General features: G+C 37.1%; 1 protein-coding gene across 1 annotated transcript in view; it reads left to right on the top strand.

The window, feature by feature from the left end:
* The window catches only part of mindy3 (MINDY lysine 48 deubiquitinase 3), a 37,559-nt gene extending 21,152 nt beyond the window's left edge, over window positions 1–16,407 (top strand). Inside the window, exons 11-15 of the mRNA XM_051866128.1 lie at window positions 3,884–3,956; window positions 6,749–6,821; window positions 8,279–8,366; window positions 11,627–11,698; window positions 15,492–16,407. Of these exons, the coding sequence (XP_051722088.1) occupies window positions 3,884–3,956; window positions 6,749–6,821; window positions 8,279–8,366; window positions 11,627–11,698; window positions 15,492–15,641 (456 nt within the window). The 3' untranslated portion in view covers window positions 15,642–16,407. The remainder of the gene's footprint in view (window positions 1–3,883; window positions 3,957–6,748; window positions 6,822–8,278; window positions 8,367–11,626; window positions 11,699–15,491) is intronic.
* The last annotated feature ends 1,813 nt before the right edge of the window (window positions 16,408–18,220 follow it).

The following is an 18,220-nucleotide window of genomic DNA, read 5'->3' as shown; positions in this document are numbered from 1 at the left end:
GATTTGACCAGTTAAACAAATAGCAATTGAACTGCGAGGTTTTTAAAATCAATATTTTTGTAAAGTACAGTACAAAGTTACAAGGTTTCCCATATAATTTACAGCATTCGCTAAAAGAATTGCTTTCACATCCAAGTAAAAAGGACATTATACCAGAGATGGAAACTTGAGTGTGAGATTTGGACTCAAGTCGTACTTATATCGCCAAAAAAAAAAAAAAATAAAAAATGGACTCGCGACTTCTCTTCGACTTATTGGCCTACAACGAGGCTGCAAAAAAAATGTTAAAAATAAAATAAAAATAAAAACACCATTAAAGATAAACTTAAATTAGTCTTGATTCCAACCTATTTGACTGAAGTTTTGGTCTGTTCCACTCATATCTACCATATGGCTTCAGAAGACTTGAAGTCATATTGACTACTATCATTGATGGTTTTTAGAGTCGTTTAGGGATTGAGACACGAATACTGGAGTGGAAAATTGCACTGTTTCTAGACACATTTTGAAACTTTTAACTTGAGCACCATGTTTTTAAAATGCCTTGTCATGTGCGAGATGGTGCAAGATGGCGTCCTTCTGGCGCATGTTTACATAGGAAAACAATGGAAAAGCAGTGCAGTGAAATGCAAAAACGCTCTGTGTGAACAGCCCCTAATAGTGTTTTTTTGGCCGTTTTTCTCACTTTGTGTTCAACAGAAGAAAGTTATGCAGGTTTAAAAATTTTTAAAGGGTTTAGATCTTTGGGTGAAATCTTTTGAGTTTGTCAGATTGTTTTACCCATATTTATGGTGCAATTAAACTCTTAAGAGTTCATTGCAGATGTCTCCCCATCCACTACCTATTGTAACTTCTCACTTGTATTAAGTACTCATCCATTTTTCTCTGTCTTTCACCACTGCTGAGCTATTTGCTACTGTTATAAGTAAAGACTAACACATCTTTTTCATTACTTGAGGAATGAGGGTTTATAACTCCACATGGCCTCAGGCAAGGGCTCTGAAAGTTTAATTTCATTTTGACAACCTGCCATTCGACCGGAAAGGTGTCCGGTTTGTCAGTGTGGAGTACTAGCTCAGATTGTAGTATGTTAAAGCAAACAGTATCCAGCTGCACCTTCTCCTTGTCATCTACTTTCTCAGTCCTTTGTACCTTCTTTTTCTTTAGCGTTTTATCTCCTCTGTTGCTGTCCCTCTGTCTTGGTGTGACTGAGCTGTATATTTACTCTGTGAAATAAGAGGAGATATTTGTGAGTGTTGCACTGAAAGCATACTGTGAAAGTACACAGCCTGTGTTTATGTCCACTCTTCCATGACCGTGTTTGTATGTTCATTGCTAATGTTTGTTCTATTTGATTGCAGTAAAACACTTCATATTTTACTAGACTGTTAGAGTTTTTTTTTAATAAAAAAACAAACAAACTCTGAGCGGTTCTTGCCTGTGCAAAACTTGATGCTAAGGTGTTGTGGGTGATTGCTAAGGCATGCCAAGGTATTCTTGGTCCAACAGGCAAAAATTTTATTTCTGATCATATCAGTAATAGCTCATCTCTCAACAAGCCACATGATATGAGGCATCATTCATGTACTTTGCCCAAACTGTAAAGCTGCCCCATTCCATTTAATTTTTTCCAAAATTCTGTTTTCAATTTTAATTTTTCTTGATTTAATGGTTTAGTAAAATATTAATTAAAAACGTGTAATTAATTGAATTTATTAAACATATTATTTATTTATTTAAATTTAATCAATAATAGGACACTTTCCCAAATTCCATGTTGTTTTTATTTTCAAAATTCTGTTTGGGTTTTTCTGGATTCTGCGTTTTTATGATTTAGTACAAATTTGTCATCAAAACTGTTAAACAAATGAATTTGTTAAACTTTAACAGTTTAATCAAAACTAAAATGTAATCAGATGAAAATACAACAGTTTGTTTAAAACAAAACATTGCATTTTTTTTTTTTTTTTTTTTTTTAAATTTGTTGACAACTGTGCCTCTCATTTACTCAGAACATGCAGACTCATTTAAACAGCATTCAGAGAGTATTGATGAATTCCCACGCAGAGTTTTGATAACTTGACCTTGTTCAGTCAGCATGAGAACTAGTTAACCCCATAATCCCATGCCTTCCCATCTAATAATGGGAATCAGAAAGTGTGTGAGTGAAAGACAGATGACGAGAGTGAATGTGTTCAAAACAGCGGTCAGATTAAGTTTGCATTACTAGATAGGCAACTACCTTCTTAGTCACCATCCTAACTGAAATGGCACAGATTTGAAAATTTCTGGTTACTTAGTGGTTAACGAAACTAAGATTGAAATAGTACATTTTTTAAGTAGGTGGGGATATTTTGTTGATACTTTGGAGGGCATGATATTGCATACTTACATCATAATGAATGTTCAAATGCATCTATGATTCCTAAAAATGCTGTCTAATTACGAATCTTGATTCCTATATGAGGCTAAACGACACTGAACGTTATTGGAATGTACAGATGGAAAACTCTATGAACTGTTTTAGCTCTACGTGATTCAGCTGTGCATGCTGACTTTGCATATTCCAGCTTGAGTCGTTTTTACACACACACACAGATGTGTTTTGTTGTCCCAAGTCCCTCAGGCAACACACATTAATGGGGCAGTGATCCCGCTGTAACTCAAACATGAACAAACACACATGGATCTTGGTTTGTTTTCTATTAATCAGCGAAATGTGGGAGAGAGATAGAAGATTGTTTTCATTAAAAGATCTGTAAGATTGCTTGATGGAAGGGCAGTTTTGTCATTTATGAGTTTATCTCTAGATCATATACACACACCCAAAACTTAATCACAGACTCAGTCTCTTCGCAAATGCACACACAAACAAAATTACGCAAGTACAGTTGTAAATGTAAACATTTTTACTGTTATATTTCAGCAAGGGCCCTTAATGCACACTGTATCATCGGTTCATGTCTCCCTGTTCTTCAAAGAGATTGTGTGAATGGTCACACTCAGGCCAAATGAACTCCACGCTCCCTCATCCACTCCGGAAATCAACTTATGAACAGCTTATCGTTGTCTCTACACATTAAACTTGGAATAATAGTATTTTAGCTAGGGTCAGACTGCCAAATTGGCATTGGACGATGTCTACAGTGAAACATCACGATGGACAATGACATCGGGGTGGGCGGATTTAATTCATTGGAATGAATTAAAAACGCTTGCTCTGCTCTGCGCCAGTGGACTTGCACTGTTAAGGTAGCGCATGTCTAGAGAAAGAGAGAATGTGCACTGAGCTGGGAGGGCTTGAATATAGCGCGTTTGGCTTTAGACAAAACTACTAGAGGATATAGCGCTGAAATATCATTACCACAAACGATCCTTGTTTGCTTGTGGTGTGATCCACACCACTGTTTTGGCGCGCTGCTCACTTCAACTAGAAACAATAAAATGGTGCCACCGTTCTGTCTCGTGGTCCAGATGGAAACAAGACTGGGTCCGGATGCGGTGGTTTAGTTTGTGTAAAACAGTAGCCTGTAATTTGTTTGCTGTTTTTTGCACAATAAAATCTTTACTGTTTAAATTGTGTTCATTTAACGGTTTTGAATGTATGCATTATGTAATTATTACCTAATCAGAAAAAAAAATATTTGAAGTAACTGCGCGGAAATTGAAAGCATGCCTTGCACTGGGCGATATAGTGTGATTAATTAAGATGTTTTTTGTGGGCGGAGGTAATCACGATGCCGGGTCAACATTGTGATGTCTGTCAGCATTGGCGATAGACGATGCCATCGTCCAATCGGCCCAACCCTAATTTTAGCATCGCAAAAATGTCACCCATACCATAATGCTCATTTCTATTTCATATTTTTCTTTCTCTCTCTAGGAGATGGCTTTGGTTGCCCCCGAGTCTCCATCAGAGCAGGCCAGAAGAGTCTTCCAGACATTTGACCCAGAAGGTAAAATTATTAAAAAGGAAGCATTTGATCTCTGTGTGTGTGTGTGTGTGTGTGTGTGTGTGTGTGAGCGAGAATAAGATTACAAAAACTCAAAATGTCAACTCAACCCCAGCAGCTGAGTCAACTTGTCTTTCTCTGAGTGGAAGATGAGCTGTAGCTCCACAAAACACAGAACAAGTTTATTATCTCTGCAGCTTATTAGACAGTGCAAAGATCCAATACTTACTGTGTTTGTTTATATTTTACTGTAACTGCAGATGAGGGAGAAAAGAGTAGGAAATGGAAAAGAGAAGGCCAAATTTGATCTGATGCTAAGGTGTTATTTCAGCGGCGTAAAAGAGCAGTGATGTTGAAGTGTAAGGGAGTGAGAGCGTGTTTTGAGGATCAGATATGTACTTCGGTGGCTACATTTTTAGGTTTAAGGTTAAGCCCTCCATTCTTTTGATGACTCTCCCACAGTATCTCTTTACACAAGGACAGATATCAGTCATAAAGACAAGACGACACATTCGCACATTCACTCACATTCACCAACATACGGTTTCACTGCCACTATTTAAACATGCTTCAGTTGACAAGCCAAACCTTAGCATAGGAAGTACAAACAAAACAAGACATTTCATACAACTGATCTTTGACAGAGATCCTGGCATATTAACATAATTCAAAAAGTATATGTCTCTTGATACAGTAATATAGCTCACAAACAAACTAAAAAATATGTTCTAACCTCTCAGGTTCTCATCAAGCAGAAACTATTTTTTGTTTATCTATTATTGTCCCCACATTTCTGTAGTTTTCCCCATATTTATAACAAACCTGCTAATTACTTTCTCTCTAGTAATGATTGCAGACTAAATGTCACTATGTCTTACAGTATATGATTCATGACCAGCAGTGATTTGTTTGTGAGCAGTTCTGCTGAGGATTTTTGGGGAGGATGGTCTCACGTGATGATTTATCTGTTAAGATAGTCGTCGTGCTCAAATGGCAAAGTCAGCAGTGTAGCTTTATGAATAAACCCCTGATGCTCCCTTAGTCATATGTAGTGCAGTATGTCTTTGCCTGTATATCCTGTTTGTGTGTTTTTTTTTTTTCTCTTCTTCCCTAGAGCTTTTGCCTGAAGTTATATTTTCCTCCCCTACTTCTTCTCTGATATTTATTGCTGTTGTATTAAACCTAAGACTCCTGGTGATGACAGAGAATAGCTAGAGAGGGTGTTTGATAGAATAAACGAGAACCTAGAGCAGAGATCGCCCACTGCTCTGTCTCATGTCATGTAGAAGAGGTTTCTGTGTGTATATATATATATCACTGAATGTGTCAGAGTAAGAACGCAAGTCGTCTTCCAAAGTTTTGATTTAAAGAATCTAATTTACAACACACATTCAAAGTGTCATCAAGAACAAGATTAGATGTTCTTGCTTGGCATCTTTTCACCTTTTGACGTCGTAAACAACATTCCTGTTCCTCGCGTTAATAAGAACAATACTATCAGTGTGTGTGTGTGTGTGTGTGTGTGTGTGTGTGCGCGTGCGTGTGTGCGTGTGATGAGAAAGAGCCTGTGTATTTCATCTCAGTTTCAGTTACTAACACTTTGGATGTGTTTATACTAACTCTAAACACAGAAATGAGATCTTTCCCATGCATTTCATTTGTCCAATGAAGACAAACACTTGCATAATTTCTCAAGCATCTGACTGTGTGATTCTGTAGCATGGTGTTATGCTAAAATGATAAAATAACATTAAATCAAAATTAACCTTGTTTACTTTCCTAATAAATGTCCTTCATCTTATTATACATTATTAATCAGTGCAAAATGAATCAACCAATCCACCGTACTACATTCCCCCCCCACTGAATATTCTATTTCACTCAGAAATACATCACATTATGAGTAAAATTGGTTAGACTTTATTTTACAGTGCCGTAGTTACATTGTAATTACTCAAATAAATACTGAGTACTATTAATTATCTACATGTACTTACTATAGCGTTACAGTTAGGGTTAGGGTTTGTTACTTGTAATTATGCATAAATTACTGTTATTACTATAGTAAGTACATGTAGTAACGTGTAACTATGGCACTGTAAAATAAAGTGTTACCATAAAATTTTGTGAATACCATTTTTATGTCTAGGGCTCCAACAACTGATCGATTAAAATCAATTATTATGGATAATGAAAATGATTGACAATGAATTTGATTATCGATTAGTCGCATCTTAGTGCTGTGCGATTTTAGTCAGGGTTTTTTTGTTTTTGTTTTGTTTTTTCATCTGATTAATCGGAAAAATAATTAACAGATTAATCGACTATCAAAATAATTGTTAGTTGCAGCCCTATTTATGTCAATATAGACACTATTTTAGCCAAAGTTCTATTTAGCGCACTGTTCAAAACGCCTGACTGTATCTAATTTCATGCCGTGGTACAGATATTTATTGTTCTTAATCCAGTCACTCCAGTCTCCACTGGAGGAGAGAGTTCATTTTATAGTGAACGGAAAAGAGTTCGCATACCAGCTGCTCTGCAAACATCCTGTCTGACACTTGGAGACCAGAGAAGAGGAAAAACAACATACAGCACTCGTCCATCTATTTATCAGCCAATGTCTGGCGTGTGTTTTGCACAAATGTGTGCGTGGTCTGCAGCATGGCTTCGATTAGAGAGATGAAACTCATGTTTCATGTTGGGCGTAAGACACGGGCAAACTGTGTGGGTGGTGATCAAGACTCTCAGAAGCTCTAACCATCTGCCTCTTTCCTCTTTCTCCTCATCTTCAGATAATGGGTTCATTCCAGACACGCTGCTTGAAGATGTCATGAAAGCCTTGGATCTCGTCTCCGAGCCAGACTAGTAAGTTTATGTGTGTGTTTGAGTGCGTGAATGTGAAGTTTTTGATTATAAAACAGATCATTACAGTCCTGGGTGCTGATTGGTTAGTACACTGTTCTAGCATTGCTAAAATACACAAGATAGTAACTGTCATTACCTTTTAAAATAATGTTTAAATGTTAATATAATTAGATATATTCAGCAGCTCAACTGTTTTAAACATTGCTAATAAGAAGAAATGTTTCCTGAGCACCAAATCAGCAAATTAGAATAAATTCTGAAGCATTATGTTATACTGAAGACTGGAATAATGGCTGCTGAAAATTCAGTTTTGTCATTACAGGAATAAATTAAACTTTAAAATATACTAAAATAGAAATAGCCTTTATCAACATTTTTTAAAAATCCTACTGACCACAAACCTTTGAACAGTAGTGTATATAATATTTTTATTATGTAGAGTAAGCATTTTTAAAGCAACAAGCCACTGTAATTTACAAAATATAGCACATCATCTTGTACTTTGCTTAATTCACACACGTGACATTTGTGTCATAAAGTGATGTGAACAGGTTTGTTCATATTACAACACCTATGCCTCCTCTCTTTGCACAACTTGTTCACATGCCACTAAAAAAAACAGACTCATGTAGAGCAGAGAAGAGAAATGGAGAGTAATGTCCCTTCCTTCATCTAAAGCCCCATTTAAAGCCACTCACCAGAGTCCTTTGAAACCTTCACCTCTTAAACAGCCTCCCAGTGAAATCTGAGTGATTTCAAATCACCTGCTTTCCTTAAATCACATCAACCTTTGACAGCTTGAAAGACAACTTTAGCCTTTGTTACATGAACGTCAAATTGACAGAATAAAGTTTAGGTCATGTGTTTGTTTTTACGCAGCACCATGTTCTGTCTAAAGCAGTTTAATCAAGTGTCGAAGAGGTCTAAACCCTGCTTTGGCCTCTTCTGAAACTACATACAACATAATTAGCATTTTGGCAAATGATTATTGATTTAAATTTTTATGTGCAAGTTAAAGTGACCTTTGATTGCATGAGAGAGCATTTATCATCCTCTTATTACTGAGTTTGTGTGGGAAAGCATTAGTAATGTTATCAGTCTTGCTGTATGACTTTAAAAGGAAAAGTCTACCCTGTTTTAACATCACTGAGGTTGTTTTTGTCAGATTCCAAGCATTACTCACTGTTATATGTTTAGTATCTGAACATAATTCATCATTATGACTACAGCCTCAGACAACACATTTCACTGTTCTAGGATGCAAGTGAGCCTTACATGCCAAAAACATGCAACATTCGCACACACAACAAGCTATACCTCTCATGATCCCCCATTTTTCTCTCTCTCTCTCTCTCTCTCTCTCTCTCTCTCTCTCTCTCTCTCTCTCTCTCTCTCTCTCTCTCTCTCTCTCTCTCTCTCTCTCTCTCTCTCTCTCTCTCTCTCTCTCTCTCTCTCAGTGTGAATTTGATGAAGAGTAAGCTGGATCCAGAGGGATTGGGTATTATTCTGTTGGGTCAGTTTCTGCTGGAGTTCTTCCCTGATCAGGTATTACACGCACCTGTGTCTCTCTTTCATATTGAATGTTCAAACATGTTTACAGTGACCAAAATGACCCTCCAGAAGCTTGCGTTCTGAAAATGAACTGTGTCTGGTGGTGCCATCCACAAAATCATTTTCATGGACCTTTACCTTGGCTGTTCCCTTATCCATTTTGAAGAAATGTCTAAATATGCATCTTTTTCGTCAACACTTGGCCAATTAATATTAACACTTTCTAATTTATTTCACTTCTATCTTTTTTTTTTCTTCTTCTTCAAGTAAAAAAACCTTGCTACATGTATTCTGAAAGACCTACTGGGACTTGTCACAGCACTTACATTTTGTTGATCTTGTGTTGGTTTAACTGCTTCTACTGTTCTCCTCATTCGTAAATCATTTTGGACAAAAGCGTCTGCTAAACGATTAAATGTAAAATGAGTGAATATTGGCTCATTTGGCTTTCAGACAGTCAAAAGGTCCACGTTCACACAGCAGCAGTATACAGTTGTCAGTCCTGTATCTGAGTCCTTAGTGTGGTTACGTTTGCCCACAGCACAGTTATTTACAGCAGGGGTTCCCAAACTTTTCAGCCCACAACCCCCAAAATAACGATGCCAGTGACTCGCATATTAACGGATTAGAGCGTCCGGCAGAGCGTTCCAGGAGCGGTGCGTCTGCAGCAGTGCAGCGATCGTTTCCGCACCGAGTCTATTTTTGCCGTGCTGCATTAAAACGACAGCGCATTGTTCGCATTAAAATAAACATGTATTGACGCAAAAAAACTAGTAATTTCACCATAGATGCATATAATTTAAAGTCTCTGTTACACAGTTTACACATGGCTTTTTTGCCTCGGGTAAAGCAAGGAAAATGACAACTTACCAGGCATTTAGGTGAACAAGGAGACATAAACGATAGCACTCGTCTCTTCGTGAAGGTGGAAAAATAAAGTTCTTTATGACCTGAGGGATTGCTTGTAAAAACATTTAAAAGGAAAGAAAAGACGAGAGTCACCTGTTTTTGTCTATTTTAAGTTTTAATTTAAAATGTTTGTGATTTTAACATAAAGCTTACGTTTAAATGTTTTGCTGCTTGGGTGAGCAACATAATATATAAATCTAAAGTATTACTTTATATAAATATAAAGTAATGAAATAAATAAAACGTTTAAATGTAGTGCGTTTAAACGTGACATCTATGAAATATAGTGTATACAAAGAGAATCACAATGCTGACATGCCATGTTCAGTAACAACTTTTGGATTTGAAATAAAAATAAGTAAATGTTGTGTTTGTGATATACAGCCATGGATCAGTTGCGCACGGTGGTGCTTCTCTGCTCTCCTCCGCTGGCCTCCCTGCGTTATCTTTTTTAGTCAATATTAACCAACGTTTCAATCCAATATGCTGAAGAATACAAGAGAAGTAATTACAAATATACTATGTATTACTATGTATTATACTAATAATACATAGGCCTATTATTTTGTTTTGTTATCTTAAACCCCCAACATGTCAGGTGGTGCAACTGTCCGAACAAATGAACGGATGAGAAAACTATTTAAAATGGTGTCTTAAAAAATTTGAACTTGGCATCAATTTAGGTTTGAAACATTTCATATAAACAAATTTTATAAATATAAGTATAATATATACTTAGTTTTAAAGCTGTTGAAATATTTGAAAAACTTTTGTCCAGCAATTTGAATGTCAGGGTGGCACAACTGCAAACATGTCACTTTTATTATGAGTTGACAAGGTAATAGTATACATGATACATGATAATGCATGATCCAGAGGACCCCAGCTGATCCTTGTGGCAGAGTGAAAAGGTTTTGTAGATCTCTCTCAAATACTGGTAAAAAACTGCTAATATCAAGTATGGGTAGGTTGGTACACTTTCCATGTAAGCTGGTAGAACTACATACTAGTTGTACAGCCTGACATAAAAACAGTCAAAAAATGAATTTAAATGCTTTGAAATGTTATTTAACAACTGAAACTTGTTTAAACACATTGTTCATGACTCAAATATATGCATTACATCCGTTTTGAAAAGATTTTTTTTAAAAACACTTTTTTTTTTTTAAGCTTTATTTGTCAATGACCCACTTCCCTGTTTGGGGGGGTTCAATACTTAATTTCAATGCTTCAATAATTACATAATAATTAATTCAATAATTAAAGATTTAATGTTTAATGAATTAACAGCTCTAGTATATACAGCTATATTTTAACCTTTTTTTTTATTTATTAGAGCATATTAGAGTAATACGCCATTAACATGCTAACATCAAACTCTATTGGAATCAACTGTGAGTTGAGTATTTGTGTGGTGCACAGAATGTAGGGAGTTTAAAATCAGTCCCTTTTAAGGTTTATTGGTTAGGATGCAGGAAGGCAGCTCACTAGGTTTTGGAAACAGGGCTAACTCTCCTATCCTGGCTATCCTGCTGTCTTTTTTTTTTTTTTTTTCTCTCCTCCTTGATTTTTGCTCTTGCTCAACGTTGTTTGCTTTTTCTCACTGTTTTTTCATTATGTTCAAATAAACCTACAATCAGCCCCAGATTAAATCTATGTACATGTAGCCCCTCAAAGAGAGAGAGGGAGAAGCTGACGGTTATAGTTGGCATGGACTTGCAGCTCCACTGCTCTATGTTAAATAGATTAGGGCTTTAGGGATGCATACAAAAAAGGCCTCAATTTACCATCAAATCAAATACTCTAACCCTATTTCAGGCCCACTAAAAAAAAACATGCACGCACTCGACTCACTGTTGTAGTTTTGGCAGTGAGGCAGGCATGTGGTATGGGGGCTAGACAGAGGTATTTGGCTCCTGTCAAGACTCTGTGCTGGGGTTTTGCTGCTAGTTTGAGTTGGTCTGCAGAGTTCTGGCACCGGTTTGTAATCGAGTCTATTCAGCAGCTGCACGGGGGGGGTGTGATTGCTTTGGACTTAAAGCAATGTATCTCAGTGTGCTGTCAGCATTGAGCATGTCATTACATCTAAAACCATCCACTGGACCGTTGTTTTAAGCTCTCTGGTTTGAGTTTATGGCATGTGTTGTGATGTGTTTGAGCTGGAATTGGACGTTTTGGTTAAGTTGTCTTAATTCATGGAAATGTTTTTCTGGTGTCCTATAGATGGAGTCAGATCTAGACAGTATATGTCACAGTGTATAAGGACACATAGAGCTGTTTGCTGATGTTCCACAGACCCGATGATGTACATGTCCGCACTGACACGTGTCGTCTCTCTTTTCCAGGATTCCGTGATCCCAGACTCATTTCCTGTGTATCACTATAATGGCCTGAAGCAGTCCAACCACAATGAGAAGGTAAGACACACTACGATTGCTTTCTAATGCCCACGCATGCATGCACACTTTAATAACACACATTACCCCTGCTGGCATGTAAGCCCTGGTGGGTCAGTCTTATCCTGTCTGATTCCTGGGACATGATGTTTGTGAGCCACCCCGTCCTACGGCCCACACCATCAAGTCCTCTCAGCCTCCTGAAACCCAAACTACCATTCCAAGTCTTTCCTGTGAGTGTCGACAGCTTTCGAGACTGGGCAGAGTATATTGAAGCCACAAAGACCTGAAACTGTTTCAATATACTGATGTCTCATGCTCTCTCTTCTCTTGATGTGTGTTTATACAAAGTCAAACCAGGCAAGATGATTTGCATCATTTAAAAGACACATGGTCAAATGCATTTTAGTGTAATATTATTTTCAAATTGATTTTAAATTTTAGTTTTGTTTTTTCAGTGAGTTTGTTAGTCACAGTTCAGTTTTATTTCATGGTCTCATTTCTATTTAGTTTTAAATATATTTTTGTTTTAGCAATTATAGCTACAGGAATAACTAAACTAAAAGTTGTCATCATTTACTCACACTTGTATCGTTCCAAACCCATGTGAGACTTTCTTTTGTGGAACACAAAAGGAAATATTTTAAAGAATGTTCTCCATTGGTTCTCAGTGTCTCCAGTATTAAATTAGGAAAACCAGCTAGAATTTTTTAGTTACCTTTTAAAAAGCAAGGGGGACTATTTTTGTTGCTGTTCACATTTTTAGCAGTTGTTAAAATTTAATTGATAAGTATTCTATAACTTTTTTTTTTTTTTTTTTTATACGATAACTTTTGATTTTATTTGATCTAATCTTTTTTAAAATTTTATGTCCTCTATATTGCAACTGGTAGTTCTTTTCTGTGCTTTTCTGACCATTGTGAACCATTTTCATTTTCCATGCACATCCCCATAAAGAGTGCTGATGACATTTACACATGCCATCTTTAAGCAATAGAGAAAGATGCACCCCGACCACCTCATACATTGATTTATCAAGGAGTGTGTGTGACCTATGCTTCTTAGCGGAAGTGCGTGTGTGTGAGAAAGAGATTGACAGAAGTTAAGGGGTAATGGGTAGGAATTGCCACATCAGGCCCCTGAGGACACACACGTTACTCTTCATTACTCTGGCAAACGCATTAGCAGCAGCAGTAAAGTGTGCAGCCTTTGTTGTTGAGGTTTCCTCTGTGCCACTCGTTTATTCACAGGGGCCCTTTCTCAGGAACCAAACACCTTGCAAAATGTAAGGAGCTCCTGGCTGTAACACGGACCATACTGGCATTTGAAGCCCAGATTTCCTTTCTGCTCAAGTAATATAATCATCCAAAGGGATCTGCTCTCATTCTGTCTTCCTTCAGCACTTCTGTTTCATGTCACATGTGCGTTCTGGATTTTTTTTTTTTTTTTTTTTTTAAGAAATTAATTAGCAAGGATGCATTAAATTGATCAAAAGTGGCAGTAAAGACATTTAGAATGTTACAAAAGATTTCTATTTCAAAATGTTCTTTTGACATTTCATCAAAGAATCCTGAAAAATCTATTACAGTTAACACACAAAATTGAGTGCCAAATCAGCATATTAGAATGATTTCTGAAGGATCATGTGACACTGAAGAAGACTGCTTTGCCTTTGCAGGAATAAATTACATTAAAAAAAAAAAAAAAAAAAATATATATATATATATATTAAAATAGGAAAATGTTCTTTTAAATTGTAGTAATATTTCACAATATTACTGTTTTTACTGTGTTTTCGACCAAATAAATGCAGCCTTGGTGAGTATAATTTTTTTTTTTTTTTTTCCCCACAGGATATGAATGCTTCACAGAATATTCCTTGTTAGAGTTTTAAAGTCCCCCTAAAATCAAAATTTAAGTTTTCTAGCTTTTAGTATGATTATGTTAGCCTGTTATGTTATGAATAAGCTGGTGTGTTCCAAAACAATGACAAAATGTGCATTTAGTAGATATAAGCACTGAAAACTTTCTCTCATTTCCGCTAAAATGGATTACGGATTTTCATGACATCGCGCAAATTACGTTGACACATTGAATAATGCTGCGCATTCCAAGGCACTTCAGTGGGCCTTTAAGATCAGTTTTCTAGTTATGCTCAACTAGAAACTGTGAACTAGAAATGCACAACAAGACATTGTGAGTGAAATCTCCAGGAAATGTGTTTTAAAATCATTACCCAATAATAATAAATGTTTTAAAGTGTGGCACCAATCAGTTCTTGATGTGGTACTTGTTCAGTCACTGCTTTTATTCAATCCTTGTGTATAGAGTCAGACTGATTATGCACACATGCATTTGTTTTAGTTTGAACATACAAAAATATTTATTTTAAAATATATACATATAACTGAACACAAAGCCAAGCTGACCAACAGTAGACTATTATCTTTGGGTGAATAGGCCAAAAAACCTTCAGAACATGAAATCTGTCCAGCTAGTGGAAATATTTGGATTATTTCAAGTAAACATACACGGAGTGTTGACAAGTTTTATGAAAGGCATGTTCTGACTAACATAGATAACCCCGCTGTTCCACACGATCACAGTTGACTGGCAGCCATGATGAATGTGTGCCTTCAAACAAGATGTAGCGCTTTATTGGGCCTGGAAACGCCTGGTTATGGTTTACAGTCAGCTAGAAGATGTCACCCTTCCTTCCATTGCATTCTACTGCCAAAACCTAGAGTATGGCTATAAAATGAGGAATGATGGGGTTGGGTAACATAAGCTGCTTGAAAAGTATAGAAGTAATAGCAGAAGTATAGTAAGCTGCTTTCAGGAAGTTTGAAGATCCTCAAAATTCAGATCTGAAAACTTAAAGTTCAAGAGATCATCTCTCAACTTCTTCACCTGCCTATTGGCTACTTTTGCTTTTGTAGCCAGAGAGCATCAATGTGTGTTTTGATGGATAGTTCTCTTAACTCTGGGAAAACCGATGAACGCTCATGGTTGATGACAAAAGCAACTTTTTTGCTGAAACACAGGGTTGAGCAGGGGTTAGTTGGCCACTTAGAAGAAAAATGACAAGTGGAGTCTTGCAAGTGTGTGATGTGCTTCCCAATGACTTGGACAGAGAGACTTGTGCTGTCAGCATGTCTGAGCCTCACTGCATTATGGGCTGGTAATGTTGGTGTAGAGATGTTTGTGGCTGCCACCAGAGGGAGTGCCATAGAGCTTTATGGCTTTCACCCAAGACTGGGTTGAATTAGGTGATGCTAATGAGCTCGAGAGAGGAAAAAAAAAAAAAAAAAAAAAAAATGTTGATTGGTCAGTGATGATTGTCTGTGTGTGAAGGGGTGTCTCGGAGGTTGATGATTGCGGACAGCACAGCTTAATTCCTGGATTTAAAGATCATCAGGACTCCATGGATCTCTCATCACACTCAATACTGGCACCATTAGACCTTTTGAAACACACATGCTGCCTTTATATAAGTGAATGGATTTTCAGGTTTCACTTGGTTAACACATGTAACATGTATAACAGCAACACAAAATGTTCAGAAAAATGAGGGTGCATGTTTATCGTGACACTTTGTCAAGGGCAGATTCCTTCCTGGCAATATGACGCCCTCCATATGGAAGCCATCGACTGTCTGATGTCATAGCAGGAGGCCAGGTCGCTAATGAGACTCATACAGAGAAAGAAACACTGGCATTCCCAGAAACGGGCCAGGTTTTATTTAGAAGGTCAGGAAGTGACTGTATGTATGTAAATGTGCTGCATGTTCACCTCTTGTGTTTTTCTCTACCAGGTGAGTTATGTTGAGGGCACCGCTTTGGTCATGGGTTTTGAGGACCCCATGGTACGTACAGACGACACCCCAGTTAAGCGCTGTCTACAGACCAAATGGCCCTACATCGAACTCCTGTGGACCACAGAAAGGTCACCCTCCCTCAATTAACCTTTATCTCTCACCTTTCACCTGCCAACCTCTGGCTGCACAGCCCGCTGACTTCAGGAACGCTCATAGGACTCCTCACTTTCTCTGCACTGCATTAAGGAGGCCAACACGGGGCCTGAAGTTCAAATGAGAGACGATGCTCTTCGCCTGGCACTCACACAAAGCCATTTGTTTGGGGGGGGGTGGGGGGGGGTGGAGGAATTATGCGTTCTCTTTTGCCATCTGTTGTGTATACCAAATGTATTTGCTTTTGCAGGTGTTAATTTTTTTTTTTTGTTAACTTTCTACATGATTTTGTTTACTGGTCTGAAATGATAAACCTTTGAATTAGCACACCGACTGTGATGATCTTATGAGTAATTTATGGAATTATTAATATATATATTTTTTATTTATAATTTCAATGTTAGTAGTTGTGAATATTTAAGGGATCATTTGACCAAAGCCTCTTGTTGGACATAAAGTATTTGTGTTTTGTCAATGGTCAGCTAAGGAGCGGCCATGTTCTGCAGCGCTCGGTCCTGAGAGGAAGTCTGTTTAGACAGGTTTACAAAAGAATGCACTACAACCCCATGCTGGGCACCAAACGACAGTGGAGGAATAGGGCAATTTTATTATTTAAACTTTGAAGTAACAACCCTCCAGGAGGGACTGTGGAATGACACTATGATTCTCTGCATGAGAGAGAAGAATAACACAGACAAACGCTCACCCTTTATTTATTCTGATCCTGATGGTTCACTAAAATAAACACTTTTGTTCTTCACATCTGGACTGTGGTGTGTTTGTTTTGTATAAGATGAAATGTTCCTGACTAAAAGATAACTGAAAAAAATTCTAGCACTTTATTTTTTATTAATTTTATATAATTTTGTTTGTCTTTCATGGTTTCTTATGCTAGCAGTAGCAGATCCTGGCATAGAGCAAAAGCATTAGGAACTTTTAAGCGATACCTGTGGATGAAAAAATATCTTTTGCATAACTTGAACTCAGTATTTTCTGGCATGGTAATTGTCTACAGGAAAATTGCTTACTTTTGCTGTTGTCAAAACTACAGGTAAGTGACAGATAAGTGATATGTTGTATGGCACAGTGTGGAAGTGTATTTAAATCTATCGAAGATGATATATCTGTGGTAGATGTATATAAACCAATAAAACGGCTATGCATTCAATCATAGATCAAAGTATGGATAATATTTATTTCCCAACCCATTTCTTATGCTCTTAAAAGCACAATATGTACGATTTTTGGATTAAAATATCCAAAAACCACTAGAACAATGTTATATATTTTGTTGACTTGTGTACTTACATTATACCAAATACTTACATGAATGTTTAAATACAGAGAAATAAGCAATTTTAACAAGGACGTGTCCATGCATCGCTTATCGATGACATCATACCCCACGTTACCCTCTGTTTCCAGTTTTATTTTGTAGTAACCATAGTAAAAAACAAATCATGTTATATAGCTCAACACAGTAAGTCTTTTTAAATCTCGTTTTCTTGATATACAGCGAGTACCATGTTTTACCATGCCTAATATCAATCTAGCTTACTGCAGTGTGCAACAAGCGTCTCATAGCAGCTGCCGAGCGAACGCTATAACAAATTTCAACACAAATATATCTAATGATAAAACAGCGCTGCTTTACGCCACATACGAATGACCGGAAGAAGGGACTGCGGCATAATAAAAGTTCCGCTGCTCTCGAGACGCGTGTCGTGCTCGATTCATTATAAATCGCTCCAGCGGCCTCAGTTCTGCTCTCACTGCACTCGGTCCTGCTCTGCTTCATACTACAGTAACGTTAATAATCTCATCCATGAACGTGATTTCTGCCCGAGTCCCATCCCGATTCTTTTCCACCGGCTGTAGACGTGAAGACAACACCTCCCGTGATTCCGTGAAATCAAGGCGTCATCAAGCTACGCCTTTGTTTTAAATGAACGACCTCTTTTTTTTAATTGAGGATTATACATCATCTGAAAGCTGAATAAATAAGCTTTCTAATATTTGGTCGAGATACAACTATTTGAAAATCTGGAATCTGAGGGTGAAAAAAAATCAAAATATTGAGAATCACCTTTAAATTTGTCCAAATAAAGTTCTTAGCATATTAATATCCGCTCACAAAAATAAATTTTTGATTATATTTACAGAAATTTACAAAATATCTTCATGGAACATGATCTTTACTTAATATCCTAATGATTTTTATTTTTGATAAAATAAAAATTGATCATTTTGACCCATACAATGTATTGTTGGCTATTGCTAGCTCATGACTGGTTTTGTGGTCCAGGGTCACAAATGACTTAGTGTTGCTTAGTGATTTTTGTGTTTCTTCACTACGACTGTTGATTGGTTTACTTTGTCTTTTGAGCTGTCCCATCCTAAACTGTTGAGAGGGAAATATTAATTCTCCAGGCCAATTACTGACAATTGTGTCAACTGCTCATGATCAGTGTTTGTTTTGACTGGTTACAGAAGTTTACATTAGATTTGGGTTTTTAAGGATGTGATTGTTGTGGCCCATACAGTCCTCGGGGTCACAGATCAAGCTGCTCTGG

Source organism: Ctenopharyngodon idella, chromosome 16 (assembly GCF_019924925.1).
Source record: "Ctenopharyngodon idella isolate HZGC_01 chromosome 16, HZGC01, whole genome shotgun sequence".
NCBI lineage: Eukaryota > Metazoa > Chordata > Actinopteri > Cypriniformes > Xenocyprididae > Ctenopharyngodon > Ctenopharyngodon idella.
Note: the sequence above shows the minus strand (reverse complement) of the source record. Positions and strands in the feature narration are given on the sequence as shown.